Genomic DNA, 20,836 nt, shown 5'->3' with positions numbered 1-20,836 from the left:
ATATGCTTATTTTTCTTCAGATTATTATATTTTACATTGCTATTTGATATGTTCACCTTGAACATTTTATGTTTTGTCCTTTTCATAAGCATGAAACTAAACTTGCAAAATTAGCTGTTGTTACCAGATCTGAATGTTAAGTCAGCATCTGTTTGAGAGACCTTCAACTTATCAAGTATTGCAGGTCTCTGATTGTTTTGGAACCTCTTCTGATACCTGTGGACTTAGTTCAAGGCCAGTTATTTTTTTTTTTTCTAATAGGATGAACAAATGGTTAATTGTTTGCTTTGGTCATTCAAATGTAGGATCTTACCTTATATAAGTCTAGCTGGAGTCTCTATTCAGTGACATCTTTACCTTTCTAATCACAGACTCTCCTCCTCAGAAGTTTTGCATTAGATTTGCAAAATGATGACCATATCTTTGATCTGGGGGATTGTTGTAGCAGTGTGCTGTTGTTTATGGCTTATTCTTGGAATAAGGAGAAGGTAAGGAAAGTTTTATCTTTAAGCCGCATTTTAGTTCATTCATTTAAAGTTCTTTTACCTTCATTGTTATATAATAAATCGGGTGTTCTGTACTTATGCTCACTAGCATTTTCTTCCTTTTATTAACCAAAAGAACTTTAAATTTAAAATATGATTTAAAAATTCGAAAAGGCATCTTATTACATCTAACAAAAGATTGAATGACCATGCTTCCCTTCTAGTATTGACATACCCATGGTCATGCAAAAATGTACAAACTTGTTAAACATAGGTGACAGAAATTTTATAAGAAAATTTTATTCTCTGTGTATGTTTCTGGGTGGATATAAAGAAGAAGTCTGGGTTAGTAAGGTTACAAGTGGTAAGTGGGATCTGCATTGGAAAAAGTTTCTTTCTAGCATGAGGATTAAATAGATGCTCTGACTAAATGCATGTTCTCTTCTCAGCTAGTTCTTGTGCACTGTATAGTCTCAGCCTAGGTTTGGACAAGAGCACAGAGCCTGCATTGGTCATTCTATTACCTTCTTATTAATGATAATCAACTATGGTAAATTGGGCAACTACTAAATTTAGATAACATCACTTCTATTTATATGTCATTTATTTATAATTGGTTCAAGAAGACAAGAAATACAAATAGGGTAACATACATAGCCATATTTATTTACCTTCTGATTGGCTCAAAGAGTATCTTGGGGAGGGTTATGTCAGTGTTCTGTTATGTCAATCTCCAAAAGATAAAATAACCTACAGCATATCTTCAGCTATGTAGAATTCTATGTGTTGTCTCTTGTTCACAAGTTGGTGTGTGTGTGTGTGGGTGCCTGTGTGTGAGTATGCATGTGCTTTAAGGTATTTTAATTCAGGCTTAATAATTTCCAGTTTTAGTTAACCTTACTTATCTTTGAGCTCATAAAATGAACATAATTATTTTATGCTAAGTAGTTCTGTCAAGAGGGATATCAGTTTATGATGGAAAATTAATATTCTTTAATAAAAACACTTAAAATAGCATGAAAGACTGTGTGTCAACTATACTTCAATAAAAAAAGAGACATCAAATAGCATGAAAGAGTATTGAATCACAGTTGGTGATCCTGTCAATATTTATCTTACCTAATTTAATTTTAAAATAAACTAATTTCTCAAATAAAATTCTTCTTATCTTTAAGAATCATCACAGAATAATAATATCTTTAAACTATGAAGATTTTGAAAACTTCAATTTTGCCATCTTCTCTGCAATTCAGTATTCTATATCTTTAAAGAAAACAATAAAATAAAACATTTTTGAGAGACTCAGGTAAATGATTTTTAGGAAAAATATGAACACTGGAATGTAGCTTCATCTGTACTGAGAGGCAGAATCTTGTTAGTCTTGTTGATCCTTTAACCTCATCACTGGAAAAAGTGACTATCAATACAGTGGACATCCAATAAGTGTTTGTGGAATGCATGGATGGATGGATTTAGCAATCATTTTTACCAACATATCATGTTACTAGGTTAATATAACCCATTATTTTAGTAGAAGAGCAGGGTCCCATCAACAAGAGAACTACCTATAACTGTAGAGTTTTGAAATTTTAAGTCAGTAGTAAAAGTTTAAATCAGGTGTAAATAAAAAAAATTCGTAATTTCCCATTCTCATCATATGTTTGTGTCTTACAGACAAATGGGTGAACCACCTCTGGAGAATGGGCTGATTCCGTACCTGGGATGTGCTCTGAAATTTGGTGCCAATCCTCTTGAGTTCCTGAGAGCAAATCAAAGGAAACATGGTCACGTTTTCACCTGCAGATTGATGGGAAATTATGTTCACTTCATCACAAATCCCTTGTCATACCAGAAGGTGTTGTGCCATGGAAAATACTTGGATTGGAAAAAGTTTCACTTCAGTACTTCTGCAAAGGTAACCAGTTTCCCATTTATACAGCATTCTGCTTGTTTTCTATTTTTTAGTATGTCAGTCTATTTAGCCTTTTGATGTTCTTAGACTTAAAAATAGAGATACTGAAGAGAGTTACCCTTCCATGGAGATTCTTAGAAATACAATGAATCCAATTAGACAGAACCTCTTGGTAATAATCGTTTCAAAAGTCAACATAGGTATAGATTTGTCATTTTTTAATCACCTGGGATGAAATAAAAATGAAATATTTTACTGAGCCAGATGGTGCTGTATCAGTAAGACAGGTACAAACGCCTTAGTGTCAGCCATGTCAGTTATCTACATAACTGACATGTTAGTTATCTCCGTGTCAGTTATCTACATAATTCCCAGAGCACATGTGGTGAAAAGTGATCACCGAACAATTGTTTTACCACATTTTTGCCACACAATAGCTTAATTTTGTTAAGCAAGTGACTGGATATTTTGGCATCGCTTAGCAAAAAGTATAGAAGAGAACTGATGATTCAGACAAATACGGATTAATACCAAATTAACGTGCCAGTAGATTCAGTAGCATAAGAAAAATAAAAAATGGGCAACTTGCATGGTTGAGGGACATTTCCCTAAAGAGCTGGAATTTCAACTTGGCCTTCCAGGAAGGGTAGGATTTGGCCATTTATTTGGAAAGTGCTATGAACTTGTATGTGCAAAGGCCAATTTCCCTCCTGTCCTGTTTTTAACAAGTAGAGAATTATGAAAGTATCTAATCTGTTTTTCAGCCATTTTCTAGCACTGCATCTAGTTTAATCTCTTCTTTTCACACATTTCATTTGTCATCAGGCATTTGGGCACAGAAGCATTGACCCAAGTGATGGAAATACCACTGATAATATAAATAAAACTTTCATCAAAACCCTGCAGGGCGATGGCTTGAATTCCCTCACAGAAGCCATGATGGAGAACCTCCAACTTGTCATGAGACGTCCGCTGGTATCTAAATCAAAGATGTCTGCCTGGGTGACGGAAGGGATGTATTCCTTCTGCTACCAAGTGATGTTTGAAGCTGGGTATTTAACTCTCTTTGGCAAAGATCTTACAGGGCAAGATGCACAAAAAGGACTCATTCTGAATAACCTTGACCACTTCAAGGAATTTGACAAAATCTTTCCTGCTCTGGTAGCAGGCCTCCCTATTCATGTGTTCAAGACCGCACATCACGCTAGGGAAAAGCTGGCAGAGGGCTTGAGGCATGAGAACCTCGGAAAGAGAGACCGTATCTCAGAACTGGTCAGGTTTCTGAATGACATGCTTTCCACCTTAGATGACATGGATAAGGCTAAGACACACCTTGCTCTCCTCTGGGCGTCCCAAGCAAACACCATTCCGGCGACTTTCTGGAGCTTATTTCAAATGATTAGGTAACTAGCAATTTATCCATTTATTTCTTTATTTTAATTGAAAGTAGAAAAGCTACTATTTTAACTAAAAAAAAAAAAGTCACGGTATTTTATCATGCTATCGATCAAGAAGGTGACATTTACTTTATAAATGTTTAACAAGTATCAGTTCATCCAGTCCTCACAAAACTATAAGCAACCGTGCCTGGGACACACATCTTGTGAAAGCAGAGACCTTTCCAGGGGGAAAGAATGCACTGCATAGGGTCAGTTCGGGCCACCTGGGCGTGAAATCCCCAGGCTGTCCCTCATGACATGCCTACTTAAATTGATGAATTCTGTCTTCATAATCATAAAAATGTATTTTAAGTGATTCTGGCTCATGGACAGAGAGAGAGCAGTGCCTACGCCTTAGTTGTTTGTGTATTAACAGTTTGTTTCTACCCCATTAATTCTGTCTTAGTGTTTCTTTGACCAACTATGATAGCTACGGATCAATCCTACTGATTATTATTGATGGGCTTTGGCTCGATTTTACCTTTTAAATGTATGCAACAAAAACTCTGTATGCAGCATTTACTTTACATAACATGATTGTGTTCCAAAGTGTTAATGTTTTGGAAATTTGACATTCAAATGGTTTATTGGATTATTTTGGTTAAATTTCATGGTTAGTCTCACATGGAGACAAAATTACTACTCTGTAGCATTGGGAATGCCAAATTTCCAATGACGGCTGATAGTTTTTATGTCTTTAATATAACAAGTATTTAGGGGAGCCAGCGTCACATCAGGCTCTACCCTGAGCATGGAGCCTGCTCAAGATTCTTCCACTGCCCCTCTCTGCCACTCATGCATTTGTGCGTGTGTGCTCTCTCTTTCTCTCTCTCAAAAAAAAAAAAAAATTAGAAACAATATCAGATATAAAAACCCAATACTAATCTGTCTCAAATGTTAAATGTCTTCCCAAGTTTTTACTTGAGAGACCTCCATCCAGAATAAATTCATATATTTTCAGTAAGGCTATGACATCAGTATAGTATTACAAACAGTAGCCCTTTTATGACAGTCACACATACACCTATCAGTGAACATTTCTGAGACTGAATTTACTGCAGTCATGTTATATAAATCCCTCCCCATGGCACTAAGGATCCAGTAAATGTCCGTGCACTAAAACGCACTAAACATTTGTTTTATAAGTTAAAGTGTTAGAACAATATAAGAAAGGAAAATCTGTTGTTCTACATGAAATCATGGTATGGGTTTTAAGAGTAAATTTTGATATCCACTTGCAAGTAAGCTAATCCTTTATAATTGTTATCTCACATGCAATTTTCCTTCTCAACTGCTATGTATATGATGAATTTGACCATTTAATCCTTATTAGACTCATTTATTTATAAAATATGGCCAACGTTTTACTTTTGTGTTGCAAAATCCTTTTTTTCCCCCAAAATCTTTTAAGGTAACAATTCTTGCTAATATCCAAGGACTTAACACAATTTTAAAAGGAGTAAAAAGTAATTGGGAACGTCCTTCTCCCACCTTCTCTGGTATCTTGACCACCTAGTTAAAAGAAGGGGCAAACTTCTATCCATTTGCTGATCTTTTGGTGATCTTTTGTTTTCTGTACATCTCTTCTTTTCTCCACTTTTGCTAGGAGCCCTGAAGCAATGAAAGCTGCTACTGAAGAAGTGAATAAAACACTAGAAAACGCTGGCCAGAAAATCAGCTTTGACGGCAGTCCTATTTGTTTGAATCAAATGCAACTGAATGACATGCCGGTGTTAGGTATGCTTACTATGTTACAATTCATTTCCTGTGTTCCACAAATAGTAATCGTCAATATCTATTAAGCACTTACCTGTAGGCATTAAGCGAAGTATTTCCTATGCATTGTCCTGTATGATCCTCACCACAATCCTATGACTGGTGACTAGTTTCTATAGAACAGATCAGGAAATTGACACAGAAAGGTTAAGTTCATACATGGGATGGAATGGTGAAACCAGATACAGAGTTAATGTGGGCTTCCTGACCTTACCTTCTCAACTGTTTCTCTGCCCTGCCCTACTCTGTCTTCTTTATTATTATTATCCTTACCACGGATGTTATGATTAATGGGAGCATATTACTCATTTTCATGAAATAAAGGAGGAAAAAGTACCATCAAGACACCATGATTTGCTGTATGGGTTGAGTGGTGAGATAGATGGTTATTTTGCATTTCTTATTTTTGCATCTCTATGTTTTACAGAAATACAAAAGCACTCTATTTTTATAGTGATATAGAGTTTTCTTTTTGTTTTGTGACTTCTCTCTTGAGGAAAGAGCCTCATGCATGTTGTTAGAAGCAGCAGGTCTTAGTGGAAGGGACCGTGAGGCCAGAAGCATATGTTCTAGGTTGGGTTCTGCCCACCACGGAAGACCCCAGACATGTCACTCATTTTGGGAGGACTTGCTTTTCTCATTTGTAAAAGAAATGGCTAACATGTTATGATTTTACACACGGTCATATGATGATCACCTAAAACACGACCGCTAAAATGTTAGAAGCTGGAAGGTCGGGCGAGACCATCTCATTGTATCTGCTTATTTCAGCTATTTGCAGGGTGGTTCTTTTTGCCCCTTTACATCTTTACCAGACAGTAGGGCAGGGGGCATAATCATGAAAATGGGGTCTTGGAAACACTGAACTGAAGTGGCATTAAACGTCTGGAAAAACATTTCTGTATGAAAATGATATCAGTATATTAAATCTCAGAAGCAATAAACTTTGAATAATTCACATAAGTGATTTACTGATTTCTCCAATTGTATTAGATGTCTAGTGTCATGTAGAAATAAGATTATTTTTCCGTAAAGTTATAAAAGTCTAGTTGTCATTGATGATCAAAAAGATTATATCTTTATGAAATGATTACTATAAACTCAGATTGTCAGGTAAAAATGACTTTCAGACACAAGTGAATCACTGATTACAGCGTAGTGGCAACAGAAAAAAAATAAAATGGGAAAGTTTTATCTGGCCAGCTTCCCCTAGTTTGTTCACAAGTTTGTTCTTGTGTCATACACTCTTAGCAGTATTTCAGACTCCATATTAGGAGGTCTCTAAATAATTGATTTGTTCTTCCTTTTCTCCTCCTCCTCATTTTGTCCTTTATAAATATTTAGATAGCATCATCAAGGAGTCTCTGAGGCTTTCCAGTGCCTCCCTGAACATCCGGACTGCCAAAGAGGACTTCACTTTGCACCTCCAGGACAGTTCCTATAACATCCGCAAAGATGACATCATAGCTCTTTACCCGCAGTTGATGCATTTCGATCCAGAAATCTACCCAGACCCTTTGGTAAGTGACTGTTCATCAAAACTCAATATCCAGGTGATGTTCACCCAGATGGAAATAAAGAGGAAATTTACCAGGGCACCTGGGTGGCTTAGTCGCTCACACATTGGCCTCAGGTCATGATCTCACAGGTCATGAGATGGAGCCCCACATGTTGGGCTCTGTGCTCGGTTGGGAGTCTGCTTAAGATTAGGTCGCTCCCTCTCCCTCTGCACTTCCCCACCAAAGGTGTACTCTCTCTCTCTAAAATAAATAAATAAATTTTTAAAATAATGAGGACATTTACTATTGCAGAATTGATTTTAACCACTGAAGCCGTAGGCATTGTCTATTTACTTTTGTGCAATATTCATAAATTTTGGAAAAATTGGATGATGGTCTGAACTTTACAATTTCTGATACTTGTCATTGCATCAGCTCTGCTAGATTATGTTTACGATCATGATAACAAAGCTGTTGTCTTTCTTTTCCCTTAATAACTGCCTGCTCCCAAATCCAGGAAATTAGAGGCTAATATATATGTCTCTTCTAGTTTCTAATCTGAACTCTTCCTTCTTGTTTTGCCCTAATGGAGGAAATAGTCCCCCAGGCAGGATGGAAGGGATAATAAAGCCTTTTATGTTCCCCTCAGTTCTTGTTAAGTTCCTATTCCTTATTAATTTCTGAGTAGAAGTGGGGAATTTGCTAAATTGCCATTAGATTGGATTAAATAGGAAAATTATTCTTTGGAGCATCCAGGTCAAGAAACAGATAAATTCCTTTGGAACTAGCTTATAGTTGTGTTCTCTTTGTATTTTTATTGCAGACCTTTAAATACGATCGATATCTTGATGAAAATGGGAAGACAAAGACCACCTTCTATAGTAACGGAGTAAAGTTAAAGTATTACTACATGCCCTTTGGGTCAGGAGCGACAATTTGTCCGGGAAGAATATTTGCTGTCCAGGAAATCAAACAGTTTTTGATTCTGATGCTTTCCTATTTTGAACTGGAGCTTGTGGACAGCCAGGTTAAATGTCCCCCTTTGGACCAATCCCGTGCAGGCTTGGGCGTTTTACCACCATTAAATGATATTGAGTTTAAATATAAATTCAAACATTTGTGAACATATGGTTGGAAGCAGAGGACATGAGATGATGTTACCAGCCTGCAGAACACCATCATGGACAGTCGGCTTTGGCAATGGTGGCACTGAGTCAGCGTGGTCCAGCTCCATACTTGGATGCTTGCTTCTGAATCTAAACATTTTGGTGGCAGTTTCCAGATGCTATCTCAGACTGTGCTAGTGAAAAACCCTTGTTTCTAGAAGGACAATGATACGTTTTCATTTGAATAGGTCAGTGAATGTTCATCTAGCCAGGCACTGAAATTATTTTCAGAGGAAAATGTCTTTTTTTTTTTTTTCCACAATGACGATATTCCAATTGGCAAAAGGTTCTTTTCTTTTTTTTTTTTCCTAAGGAAACAGCTTTATTTTTATAAAAACAACCCAATAATTATGAAAAAGGTACAAATTCACGTTTTAGTGAAACCACATGATTTTTTGACTAGCTATAGAATATATTTTTCTTTTCTTTTTTAGAACATAAACCTTATATTGTCCAGCACCTGTGATAGTTTCATGCCTCTCTAAAGATAGCAGGAAGTTTAGAGCATTATTTTTTTAAAAAAGGGTGAGTAGGCATAGCCCGAAGTCCGTAACTATCTAACCATATGGGAATGTGCTCTTAGTACAACCAAATCCACACCTGACATGCTCCCCATCACAGTCAAATGTAGATGTATATTATAAAAGATATATTAAATGATTTTATCATGCTTTTTAATCAAAAGAAAACATTTTTTGGCTTTCCCTGTAGGCAGTATTAGGGCTTTCAAAATGGTGACCTTGGTGTCCTGAAAATACTAAAGGAGGTTTTAATATTTTCTCTTCATGCTTTAATGTATTTTTGCTGGAAACTCTAATGTCTGTGTCAGGTTTCAACTATCTCATCTATATTTTCATTAGATTCCATACTAAACAGATTTTTTCAGAGAAAGCAGTTTTTCTGGTACTACTAAGCATGCATCAATGAAGAGAATGTAGCTCTCCTGTGATAGCTTTTAAAATGAAAACAATGAAAATCACCATTTGAAAGCCTTGGATATAAAACATACAAAGAGTTCATTAAAAAAATAATTGAAGGCTAGATAGTAGTGTTTAACTACTGCTCACAACATTCCTTTGGTAAAATATTTTAAACATTGGACTTACCATTTATGCCACTTTTATTGATACTTTTCTATGTATATATTCTTTTGAGAGAGAGAGAGCACACCCATGCATGGGGTTGTGGGGGAGGGGCAGAAAGGGAGGGAGAGAGAGAATCTCAAGAGCCTCCATACCCAGTAGAGCTGGACCTGCGGCTGGATCTCATGACCCTGAGATCACAATCTGAGCTGAAATCAAGAGTCCGACTGTTGACTGAGCCACTCAGGTGCCTCTTATATATGTATTTATATGTAAATTATATTTCCCTTTTCTTTTGTCTACAAATACTGAGAAAATATTGTAACATTTAGATAATTTTGAAATGATTCACTTTTCAGAAATAAAAGTATGAATGTGTGTAATTTTAAGTTCTTAAATCATCAGAATGTTTAAAACATTCACCTAGTAACAAGCTGCAACAGTTTTGTTCATTAATCATCTCTTAGAAAAAGTAAAATAGTCATTCACTCAAAAATCTCCACCATATTTCATACAAGCCATTGAAGATTTTTTAATCTGGCTATTCAATATTACTGTAGGTTATGTAGGTTATTTTATATATTAAGAAAAGTAAACTTATTTAGATATGGTACAAGATGAACGAAATTCTGTCTTATAACAAATTGTTTTCAACTAACTTTCTAATTGCAGTTCCCTAATATATTTGATAGCATAGTGGACGGGTCTATACATCTTTCTGCATCTTTTTTCTTGTAGAGCAGGGGTCAGCGATTGGTCACGACTGTGGGCCAGAGGTGCCTCTCCACCTGTTTTTTTTTTTTTTTTTTTTTTTTTATGGACTGAAATCTAAGAATGGTTTTTACATCTTTAAAGGGTTGCAAGAAAATCAAAGATTATTTATTTATTTGACAAAGAGAGAGAGATCACAAGTAGGCAGAGAGGCAGGCAGAGAGAAAGAAGCAGGCTCCCTGTCTAGCAGAGCGCCTGATGCAGGGCTTGATTCCAGGACCCTGAGATCATGACCTGAGCCAAAGGCAGACGCTTAACCCACTGAGCCACCCAGGCTTCCCCCTCTTTAAAAAAATTTTTTTTGATTATTCATTTATTTATTTGACAGAGAGAGAGAGAGAGAGAATCGAGAGAGAGATCACAAGTAGGCAGAGATGCAGGCAGAGAGAGAAAAGGAGGTTGCAAGAAAATAAAAAAAAATTTCATGACATATGAAAATTACATGAAATTCAGATTTTCCCCAACCACAAGTGAAGTTTTATGGGGATGTGGAGCCAATGCATTTTGTGTTCGTGTCTGGGGCTGCTCTTGCAATGGAGTTGCAGAGCTGAATAGTTGCAGCAGAGACCATGTGTTTGTAAAGCTTCAAATACACATTAGGTTGTAAAGCCTAAAAGAGATATGTCAAAGGCTAAATGTATCCAAGGGTTACTGTGGTCCAGATCTAAGCTTGAACACTTTCCTTGCACGATTTCTTTGGATCCTCGTAGGAGTTCTGTGGGGTGCTTTTTCTATCACCCCTATATTACAGAGGAGAGAGAGGGAACTCTGGAAAGGTTAAGGTCACTGCACCAAGGTTATAGTGCTGGCAAGTGGCAGAGTATTGGAATCCAAGTTTTTCCTACTCCAGAGCCATCATTTTTTCACTTGGTGGCACGTCAAAGTGACAGTTTGTCTTTTTAAACTCAGGTCATGGAGGGTAAGCCACAGTAAACAAAATCCATGATGTCATTTCTGTCCTAAAACCTCCACTGTTTGGGAGCATCACTTGGCCATGCTCAGTGGATCCAGCGTTGCTAGGATGCTGGGGACCCCTCTTTGCCAACTCCAACTATGAGCCTGTGAGGAGCTACTGTGTCATCACATTCAATGTCCCTATGTTAAAGGATGCTGTCCTCCATGCTGGAAGGCATTCCTTTGCCTCGCCAATAGCTTAGACTTGCTCACTGCGGAGTCTCAGGAAGTTCCTCCCAGGATCAGTGTTAGATGTTTTTGAGGTGGCTGAAATTAAGGCTTCAGCCATCATCTCATTAGCAGGTAAGTGAATGCCAATATCATACTCACCAGCCCTTCTCCCATCACCTTGACTTATCCCAATTTGGAGACTTGGGCGTAGAAAGTGACACAGAGATAACAGCACTGATGTATCAGAGCATCGCAGACTATTCAGGTTCTTCTATTCTAAGCTCTCATTTTAGTTAGAAACTGGCATCCAGTGAAAGCGAAGCCATTTTGTTAAAAAGGGTGCACAGCAAGGGATAGAGCAGGCTTGGGTCTGGAAATCTCCTGTTTGTACAGCAAATACTGTAGTCACTGAATTAACCAGTATACACTGAACATTAAGGACTTCAGTCTCCAAGTTAGAGGCAGTAGGTTCCATAGACTCCACAAAGTCCATTTCTTTATCTATAGAACTATACATAATAGAAAAACAGAGAAAAAGTAGAATAGAAAATCATTTTAAATTAGAATAGAATAAAATTAAAACATTCATAAACTTTAACATTACCATATTTTTATAAAATTCCCACCTTTATCTGAAAAAAAAGTATACAATGGGGCACCTGGGTGGCTCAGTGCGTTAAGCGTCTGCCTTCAGCTCAGGTCATGATTCAAGGGTCCTGGGATGGAGCCCCACATTTGGCTCACTGCTCAGCAAGGAGCCTGCTGCTGGCCTTGCTCCCCCTGCTCTCTTTTTCTCTTTGAAATACATAAATAAAATCTTAAAAAAAGAAAAAAGTATACGATTTCTGGTATCCTCAACCCCATTTGCTAAGGAACCACATTATCCAGCCATCTGCTGTCAAGTTAATTGGAAAATAGGTGCCCCTTGGCATCTAGAATTGGCAGTTCTAGAATCAATTAACTTGGATTAAAGAATGACAGTTTTAAGAATGGTGAGTTGGGGAGGGTATGTGCTTTGGTGAGTGCTGTGAAGTGTGTAAACCTGGTGATTCGCAGACCTGTACCCCTGGGGATAAAAATATATGTTTATAAAAAAATAAAAAATTAAAAAAAATAAAATTAAAAAAAAAAAGAATGGTGAGTGTGTGTGAGTTTCTGAGAGATGGGAGCGCTTACAGGAGAAAAGATGATCCCCTCCCTGATGTGCTATTTTGCAAAATTTCAAGCACCGAGAAACAGGTTAGAGGAGCATAGAGACCAACCTCCACTTTCATCCAGATCCACCAATTGTTCACTTTGCCACATTTGCCTTTTACCAAGAAAGCTGACTTTAAGAGTGATTTTAATTAGGCCTTTCATTTATAAATATTTTCCTTTTTTTTTTTAATTTTATTTATTTATTTGAGGGAGGGAGAGAGCATGAACAGGCAGAAGCAGCAGAGGGAGAAGGGGAAGCAGGCTCCCCACTGAGCAAGGCACCTGATGTGGGGCTTGATCCCAGGACTCCAGGATCATGACCAGAGTGGAAGGGAGAGGCTTGACCCACTGAGCCACGCAGGCGCCCCATATAATTATTTTCCTTTCTAAGTTCCCAATTTGCTGCTTGATCTCTGGTTCCTCTGGACCTTTGGGGAGAAGAAAGGGACTAGGGAACCAGGCAGTCCCAGACAGGATTGATTCTCTTCCCCACTAGGGCCACATCTATATATATAGTCTTGTTTTCCTTTTCTGGAGGGAAAATTAGTGAAATTCACTTAAACTCCCCTGGAGACAGAAATTGCTTGTTTAAACATAAAAACATATACACATGGGAAAATGTGTAAGGAAACTATTTTTCTTCAGAAGTTTACTTAGAGTGCGCTGGTGAGAATATGATCAGGGAGAAGGTCCAGGTATTGAGGTATTCGGTGCTCCAAGTAACTTGTGTCTGTCCAGGGCTGTCCCTGAGAAGTGAGGGCACGTGTCCTGGGGAAGGGGGAGGCTCTGGTGTGAACACAGGAGAATCGGGCAGACTCAGCAATCAGTTTCTCAGAAATACGGACATAAGTGACTTTACTTTATCACTTCTTTGGAGTGATTCCAGGGAATGCCGGTTCCCCAGGAGGGTAACTATATTTTCTTCCCCTCTATCGTTCACCAAAGGTCTGATCTGGTGTCTTGCACATAGTAGGAGCTCAAGTGTTTGAAGCCAGGGGCGAAGGGAATGAATGAGGTAAGTGTGGGGGGAGGCGCTTTGCTCGGTGGGTGGGGGTGGTGTCCCTGTTTTTCTTAGTCCAGACTCCACAAGCTAAATGCTTTGTTTGGCTGCTTTGCTAAGCAGACCTTTTTGCTTTTCTCTATTGATTTCTCACTCTATTAAAATATTGGGAAAGAGTTACACACAGAATTGACAACACATCTGGCCTGTGCTCAGGCCCAGATTGCGTGACAAGGCGGGTTCACTTTCTGCTAAGATCAAGCGGAGGTGGAGAGGATCTCATCCCCACGCACAGCTGAGCGGTCTGCCCCTGGGTCTCAGAGACAGAGAGGTGGCCTGGTCAGCAGTGGCAGAGATAGGAAATGGAGCACAAGCTGCTGTTTTTTAGTGTGTATTAATGTCTTGTTTACCTTCTATTTATATTCTATTTTGTTATGCGTTGAAGTTTCAGAAATTCTCACCCTGCTGAGGGTCTAGGCCAATTTTTGGTTATAATCAGGCCTTTGAAGGGTGCCTCAGTGGGTTAAAGGTCTGCCTTTGGTTCAGGTGAGGATCCCAGAGTCCTGGGACCCAGCCCCACATCGGGCTCTCCACTCGACGGGGAGCCTGCTTCTCCCTCTCCCTCTGTGATCACTCTCACTGTCACTATTTCTCAAATAAATAAATCAAATCTAAGAAAATAATAATCAGTCCTTTGCTCGTGGCACATGAATTAATCCATTCATTTCATAGTTTTCTAGTTCTGGAGGATGCAGTTGTAATGCCCACCACCTCTTAAGATTTCTACTCAATTACAATTAGGTCAGGCTTCCTGTCTCATAAGTAATTAAAGCTTGTTGCCAAAGAAATAGCATTGAAACATAGGACTTCTTTTAATCAAACAGGGTTCAATTCAACTCAGTTTAGGTAGTCCAATTCGTAAATAGTATGTTCCAAAGATGCACTGTGAATAGAATATTCGGGACTCTGAACGTGTTTTATTGAAAAAAGTTATGTTATAAATGGGATTTAAATTCTCAGAGAAACAAACAAAAGCTAATTTCATCCATAATAACACATGGGTCATTCTGTTTTGAATAATTTTGCAATGCAAAAGGAAAGAGGGGGAAATGTTGTTGAAATGTGAATATTTTAAATTGCAAACAGATGTCTTAGCAGAGGATGGGAGACGGAATATGAAGAATCTGAAGAGGTCATCTGGGTACTTTCGAAGGAGGCGCTTTTCCAGGAGATCGTTTAGAATCATAGCCTTCAAGTTATGGATGCTGACTTACTTTATAGCTGAGGAAAACAAGAGACAAAATGTCTTATTTTACCTCAAAGCTTATGCATTTTGTTTACTTCTGCTCAGCTGTGTCACTAGTGGTAAGGATGTGGTGGGATCATGGAATGGAAAGAGGGATTTGAGAAAATGGGACGGGTCAGTGTATTTGTTCTCGAAGGTTGCCATACAAAATACCACACACTGGGAGGTTGGCAGTCGTAGATCAAGGTGTTGGCAGGTTTGGTTTCCCTCATGCCTCTCTCCCTGGCTTGCAGATGGCCATTGCTACCCTTTGTTCTCCCATGGTCTTTCTTCTGTGAACACACATCCCTGGTGTCTCTTCCTCTTTTTATAAGGAGCGAGTCATGTTGGATTAGGGCTCCACCCATATGACCTCTTTTAACCCTAATTATCTCCTTAAACTCCCATCTCCAAATAGTCACATTCTAAGGAACTGGGGGTAAGGGCCTCAAGATACAAATTTTGGGGTGAGAGACATAATTGAGTCCATATCAGAATGGAAAGTGAAAGAAAGCAAGAAATAAGTTAAAAGGAATTGTATGTGGCCGATACGACCAGTGAACAAGGCAGGGCATACAGAGCAGTGGTTGGGAAAGATGGCTGCGAGCTTTGGCATGGGGACATGGAGTGGGGGACAGGGTTCCTGAATCACCCTGACCTGGCCTTCTGTACAAATGTGTGAGGGGGTGGGGTGGGGTGGGGAGGGCAATGACTAAGACACCTCAGTTCTCGTTCCCATGAATTTTACTTTTTCCTTAGTGGCCCAAAATACCAATGCCATCAGGTACAGGCCCTGTGAAGACTTTTCTCCCATTTTGACCCTATGAAACTGAAGTTGGTATGAGATGGCTGTGCAGCCCCCCGGGAGGGCATACTTCCAAGGACCCATTTCAGACATGGCGCTCAGATGACAATGGCCATGGGATTCCCTCTCAGTGTGATCCAACACTAATTAAGGAGTTTCCACATTAACACTAGAAAGTCTTCCCGGTGTCTCGCATGGAAATTTCAGAATGGTTGCAACTCTTTCCTGTATGTCTCCCACTCTTTCCTATTCTAAATAGAGGCGTGTTTTCTTGCACTTCCTCTACCCCTACTTCACCCTGGTTCATCAGTCCAGGGTGTGTCCTTTTAGTTCACAGATGTTTAGATCAAAGGGAGGTATCTCCAACGTGATGGAGTCCATGTCAGAGACCCCAGACTTTCAGCTGGAAGTGGACTTACAGTCCTCTAGGGAGCCTCCCTTAGGAAGGGGTCAGTGTGTGCTATGAATGAGAAGAACAAAAGAATTGTTAGAGGTGCTCAGAGGGTAAATTGTTGTAGAGACAATGCTATGGGTCTTAAAATTCCATCTCATCGTTCTCTTTCTAGACACATGGGATATTACCTGGTCTGGCTTCTGTTGTGGTGAGGTTGGGGCCAGGTGACTGACTGGGTTAGCAGAAGGTTAATAGGATGAGGTCACCAGCGCTGTCAGTCACTCCCAGGCTGGATTTAAGGGAACTTCTTCAGGATTGGCCACTTCTCTTTTCCCTCACCGTGGTGACTGCAGATCACTCGTTGGAGGCCAGTGTGTGATGGACCAGGGCTGCCTGACTCACCTTGGATGTTGCATCAGTGAGAAATAAATGTACATTATTGCATATATGCCACCCAAACACAGGCATATCCCAGTCTTTTCTAATACTGAAAGTGCCTCACTGTTGTATGTTTTCCTCCTTGTTTACTTCCTTTCCAACCTCCCTTGACACTTGCTTTTACAAAGACTTATCTTAAATTCCAACCGGTCCCATGTGCTAACTCATTCCAAATAGTCCCCCACATACCTTGTTTCCCAAAAGTTTAGAGCAACTTCATGAAGTTCGGTTCTGAGGCTTTGCTTCTCAGTTCTCAGCTGAGGGTAGCTCTGTGCTCCACTCTAGCTCCCCTCAGAACCAAAGTCAAGTGAAGGGATGGTCAGTTGGGCAGGTGCCTTGGTAGGCAACCCATGAGGGCCAGTGGAAAACACTGAAATGCAAAAAAGTGAAGAGAATTGTATTTACCAAAATTCCTCTAATCCTTTGATCAGCTCTTTGTGAAGGGAACAGGAATGAGACCCCCCAAGCAGCACATTCCAGTAATGGCTGGTGTCCGGTCAATTGTTTTCTAGGGAAAGAGGTATGCAACCCTGAGACGAGGAAAGCCGTTCGTTAAGAAGCACCAGCAACAACTCTTTCTCAGCCCTTTCTCCCATTCAGCGCTTAGCTCTCCTCTGAGAACATAGGTGGCAGCTTCATGTGATTTGATCCTGACCCTTTCTGCTTTGTGATCCACTTAGCCATTTGTTCAGTGCCCCAAGAGTAAGAAAGACAGCATAAATACCTACACATAAGGAGGCCTCTCCTCACTTCTATCCCCCAATGGGTAAGCCAGTATTTGTGGGATTAGTAGGGTCAGAGAACAAATCTTTGTCTCATCTGGTACTTCGTATTTACATACGGGCCGTGGGTCAGCTAGCAGCTAATTATAGCAAATATCATAACTACCGAGAGCCTATAGCATTCCTGCAATGAGATGGACCCCTGTTGAATTGCTGGACTAATCCAACATGATGTTAGCCTGACACATGAGAACAAGAAAAGGTGAAATTATGAAGTGAAGTTTATCTTTGGTGGTCCCTTCCTCATTTTCCTATGTCCATCTTTGACTCACGAACGAGTCAAGAGTTGCTGAGAGTTTAGCCTGCCTGGACATGGTGCTGGGAATGGTAATTTATAGAGACAAAAGACCCAATCCTGCCTTCGACGAGTTCAGAGTTGAGCTCAATTGTTTCAGAAGCCCAGACAGATCAAATTCCAACACCACATATACCTAAGACTGGATTTAAAATAGCATGATACATTTTTGGGGGGAGAAGAGGGTATTTAAAATGTAACTTCTGGGTGCCTGGGTGGCTCAGTGGGTTGAGCCTCTGCCTTCAGCTCAGGTCATGATCTCAGGGTCCTGGGATCGAGTCCCGTATCGGGCTCTCTGCTTGGCAGGGAGCCTGCTTCCTCCTCTCTCTTTCTGCCTGCCTCTTTGCCTACTTATGATCTCGCTCTGTCAAATAAATAAAATCTTAAAAAAAATAAAAAATTTAAAAAAATGTAACTTCTAATTTCCAAGCGAACGGACCCCATCCTATATCAGAGGATTTCAAGTGGCAGATGGATGAGGCTGTCTTCCTAAGGCCTTGCCGTCAGGCCTGGAGACAAATGTCCTTTGGAGGCTGGCCCTGTTTCAGGGACACGAAAGTTGCCTCTTCTATTTGACTTCTCACTTACAAAACAAGCTTTTTGCTTTATTCATCAAAAAATTGTTTGCCCTTATCAACCCTCATGTGCCATATAAATCCTGTAAAGCAACCCTAGGCCCTCAGTGCTCCAAACTAACAACTTTCACTGGACGTCTTCCAATGCTGTCTCATGGTGTTTGAAATTTTGGCATCAGATGTAGGGTCAACAGTTGCTTACAAAGTATTCACCTTGGTTACTCTTGGTGAAATGATGTAACCATCGCTCTATCTTTGGTACCTCAGCCTTTTTTTTTTTTTTTTTTTTTGTAAGTAGACTCCACACTGGGCATGAACTCATGACCCTGAGATCAAGATCTGAGCTAAGATCAAGAGTCTAACACCTAACCGACGGAGACACTCAGGTAACCCTTGGTAAATCAGCTTTTGAATCTAAAGTCATTTGAGGGCAGTGGCAAGGCTGATGGGTAAGAATGTAAAAAACTGAAGCCCTGCCCCAACAAGGCATGGTTAACACACATGCACACACACATATAATTTAAGTAAACTTTTGCATCTTCTATTTAAAAAGAGCAAGGAAAAGGTATTTTCATAGAATGAACAATCTCCAGGCTCGATGGCAAACTAAACATGATCCAAGCCAAAGGACTTTGAGGATAAACAAAAGAACAACAAAACCAAACAGGTTTACTGGCCCCTTGGTACTCAGAGATGTTTCTAAGACCACATCAATTTATAAATACCACTGCCACATAGGATTCCTCTGTAAAATATGCCTGCTGCAAAGCATTAACATATTGATGTTGGGCTGATGTTCAGGTGTCCACCCACTAGGTAAGTGTCTTGCTCCTGCACAAGAGTATCAGTTGGCATAACCACGATTACTAAATGTTCTGAATGGTGGAGGGGCCCTCCTGGATGTCCAAAATTGTGATGGCAAATCCTCAAAGGAGGGGATTCTCTTGTGATTATGGGGCAAAGACTGAAGAAACAGAGGCTGATAGCTCATGGTTCATATACATCCTTGGCTTCTATTGATAAATATGTTAGAGAGTTTCTTAGCTCAAATTCATTAACAATATGTACAAATCAGATGGACAAGACCATAATAGTCCCTCACCATTTCTAAGCTAACCTGATAAGTACAAAAAAATTTAATGAACCTGAATGAAAATCATTTGATCATTTTGTAGGAATCTAGGGGGAAGTTTCAGGTCAGAATATGCTCATTGTACCAGATGAGAAGATTATAACTAGATAGCCTATACACAGACACACACACAGATTCTCACACACACACACACACACACACACACACACATGAAAAAGAAAAAAGAAAGTGGAAAAAAAAAAAAAAAAAGACACTGAAAACACCAGATGGGAAAGGCAGGCTGGGTCACCCTACCAGTGATTCTTCATACTACCCAATCTCATGGAGCCTATACCGTACAGAATGATCACTCCTCAGTAACCAAAAGTTGTCCACATAATCCCAGTGAGTTAGGCATGACAAATGGGTTTCTTTGAGAGAAGAATTCAATATCAGGAAGCAGTGAAGAAATTTAGAATTTCAGAGTCTTTGATACATTTTTAAAAAATCAATCATGAAGTTGTTACAGAAGTAATTCTGTTTAAAAAGGAAAAAAAAAAGACTTGCTTGGAATAAGCCATCACTACAGGCACCACAAATAGCTAAGTGCTGCTGCTAACTACAGGCATTATTAAGAAAGGCAAATTCTCTTTGTGTATTAAGGAGGACACATGTTGCATGGAGCACTGGGTGTTACGCACAAAAAATGAATCATGGAACACTACATCAAAAACTAATGATGTACTGTATGGTAACTAACATAATACAATAAAAAAATAAAAATTACAAAAGAAAGAAATACAAATTTTCATTGTAATATCTTGTATTATTTAAAATAAACAAAACAAAACAAAACAACCCAGTATAGTTTAGCAGTTGTATTGTTGCAATATAGCAAATTATCCCCAAACTTAGTAGCTTACAATAACAAATATTAACTCACAGTTTCTACTGGCCAGGAGTCCAGACCTCTTAGTGGGGTACCCGTGGCTCAAAGTCTTCCCCAAGTTTGCAGTCATCTCAAGGTCAGACTGGGGCTGAGGAATCTGTTGCCAGGCTCACTTCCATAGCTGTTGGCAGATTTAGAAATTTGTATTCAGTTTACTCCTGTGAGCTTCTTTACAGGGCTCTTGCATGCCATGGAGGCTGGCTTTCATGCGTGAGTCACCCAAGAGAGCAAGGAGTGCCCCAAATGGAACCTGCCATTGTTTTATATCCTAACCTCAGAAATAATATCTTGTCTCTTCTGTTGTTCTATTTATTAGAGGCAAGTCAAAATCTTCAGCTTCCACATAGAAGCCTGAAGGTCAGAAGGCAGGGATCATTGGGGCCATTTTAGGGGCTAAAACAGGGGCTAGAAATCTGATTCTGGAGCCAGGATACCTGCATTTGCTTCTCAGCTTTTCCACTTACTAGCCTCATGATCTAAATCTCTCTGTGGCTCAATTTCCTTACCTTTGAAAAGGGGATAACAAAGCAGCCACCTCATAGAGGCGCCACGAGTCGTCAGTGAGTACTTAAAGCCCTGCACAGCAGCCCTAAATGAGCCTTACAGAAATTGTGATTATTATTACAAGAGATTGCTTAATGCTCCAGGTTTCAGAATATTATGAGGGATAAAAATGAGAACTTCCTAGATGGGTTTACATAGTAGGTAATATCTTTGTTATGTGCATTATCCACAGAGGGGTAGTAGGTAATATCTTTGTTATGTGCATTATCCACAGAGGGGTAGTAG

General features: G+C 39.4%; 1 protein-coding gene across 1 annotated transcript; it reads left to right on the top strand.

Moving 5' to 3' along the window:
• Positions 1 to 332: 332 nt before the first annotated feature.
• On the top strand, positions 333 to 9,748 carry LOC132014032 (cytochrome P450 7A1). Its single transcript, XM_059394609.1, has 6 exons — positions 333 to 488; positions 2,160 to 2,400; positions 3,223 to 3,800; positions 5,443 to 5,573; positions 6,957 to 7,132; positions 7,935 to 9,748. Exons 1-6 carry the CDS (start codon positions 409 to 411, stop codon positions 8,232 to 8,234), a joined length of 1,506 nt encoding a protein of 501 aa, XP_059250592.1. The 5' UTR covers positions 333 to 408; the 3' UTR covers positions 8,235 to 9,748.
• The last annotated feature ends 11,088 nt before the right edge of the window (positions 9,749 to 20,836 follow it).

Source organism: Mustela nigripes, chromosome 3 (assembly GCF_022355385.1).
Source record: "Mustela nigripes isolate SB6536 chromosome 3, MUSNIG.SB6536, whole genome shotgun sequence".
NCBI classification, from domain to species: domain Eukaryota; kingdom Metazoa; phylum Chordata; class Mammalia; order Carnivora; family Mustelidae; genus Mustela; species Mustela nigripes.
Note: the sequence above shows the minus strand (reverse complement) of the source record. Positions and strands in the feature narration are given on the sequence as shown.

Excerpts from the sequence above, each read along its gene's own strand:
- LOC132014032 (XM_059394609.1), top strand. The coding sequence starts at position 409 with ATGATGACCATATCTTTGATCTGGGGGATTGTTGTAGCAGTGTGCTGT. Across the intron at positions 2,401-3,222 it reads ACTTCAGTACTTCTGCAAAG|GCATTTGGGCACAGAAGCAT; the intron begins GTAACCAGTTTC and ends ATTTGTCATCAG. Across the intron at positions 7,133-7,934 it reads AAATCTACCCAGACCCTTTG|ACCTTTAAATACGATCGATA; the intron begins GTAAGTGACTGT and ends TTTTTATTGCAG.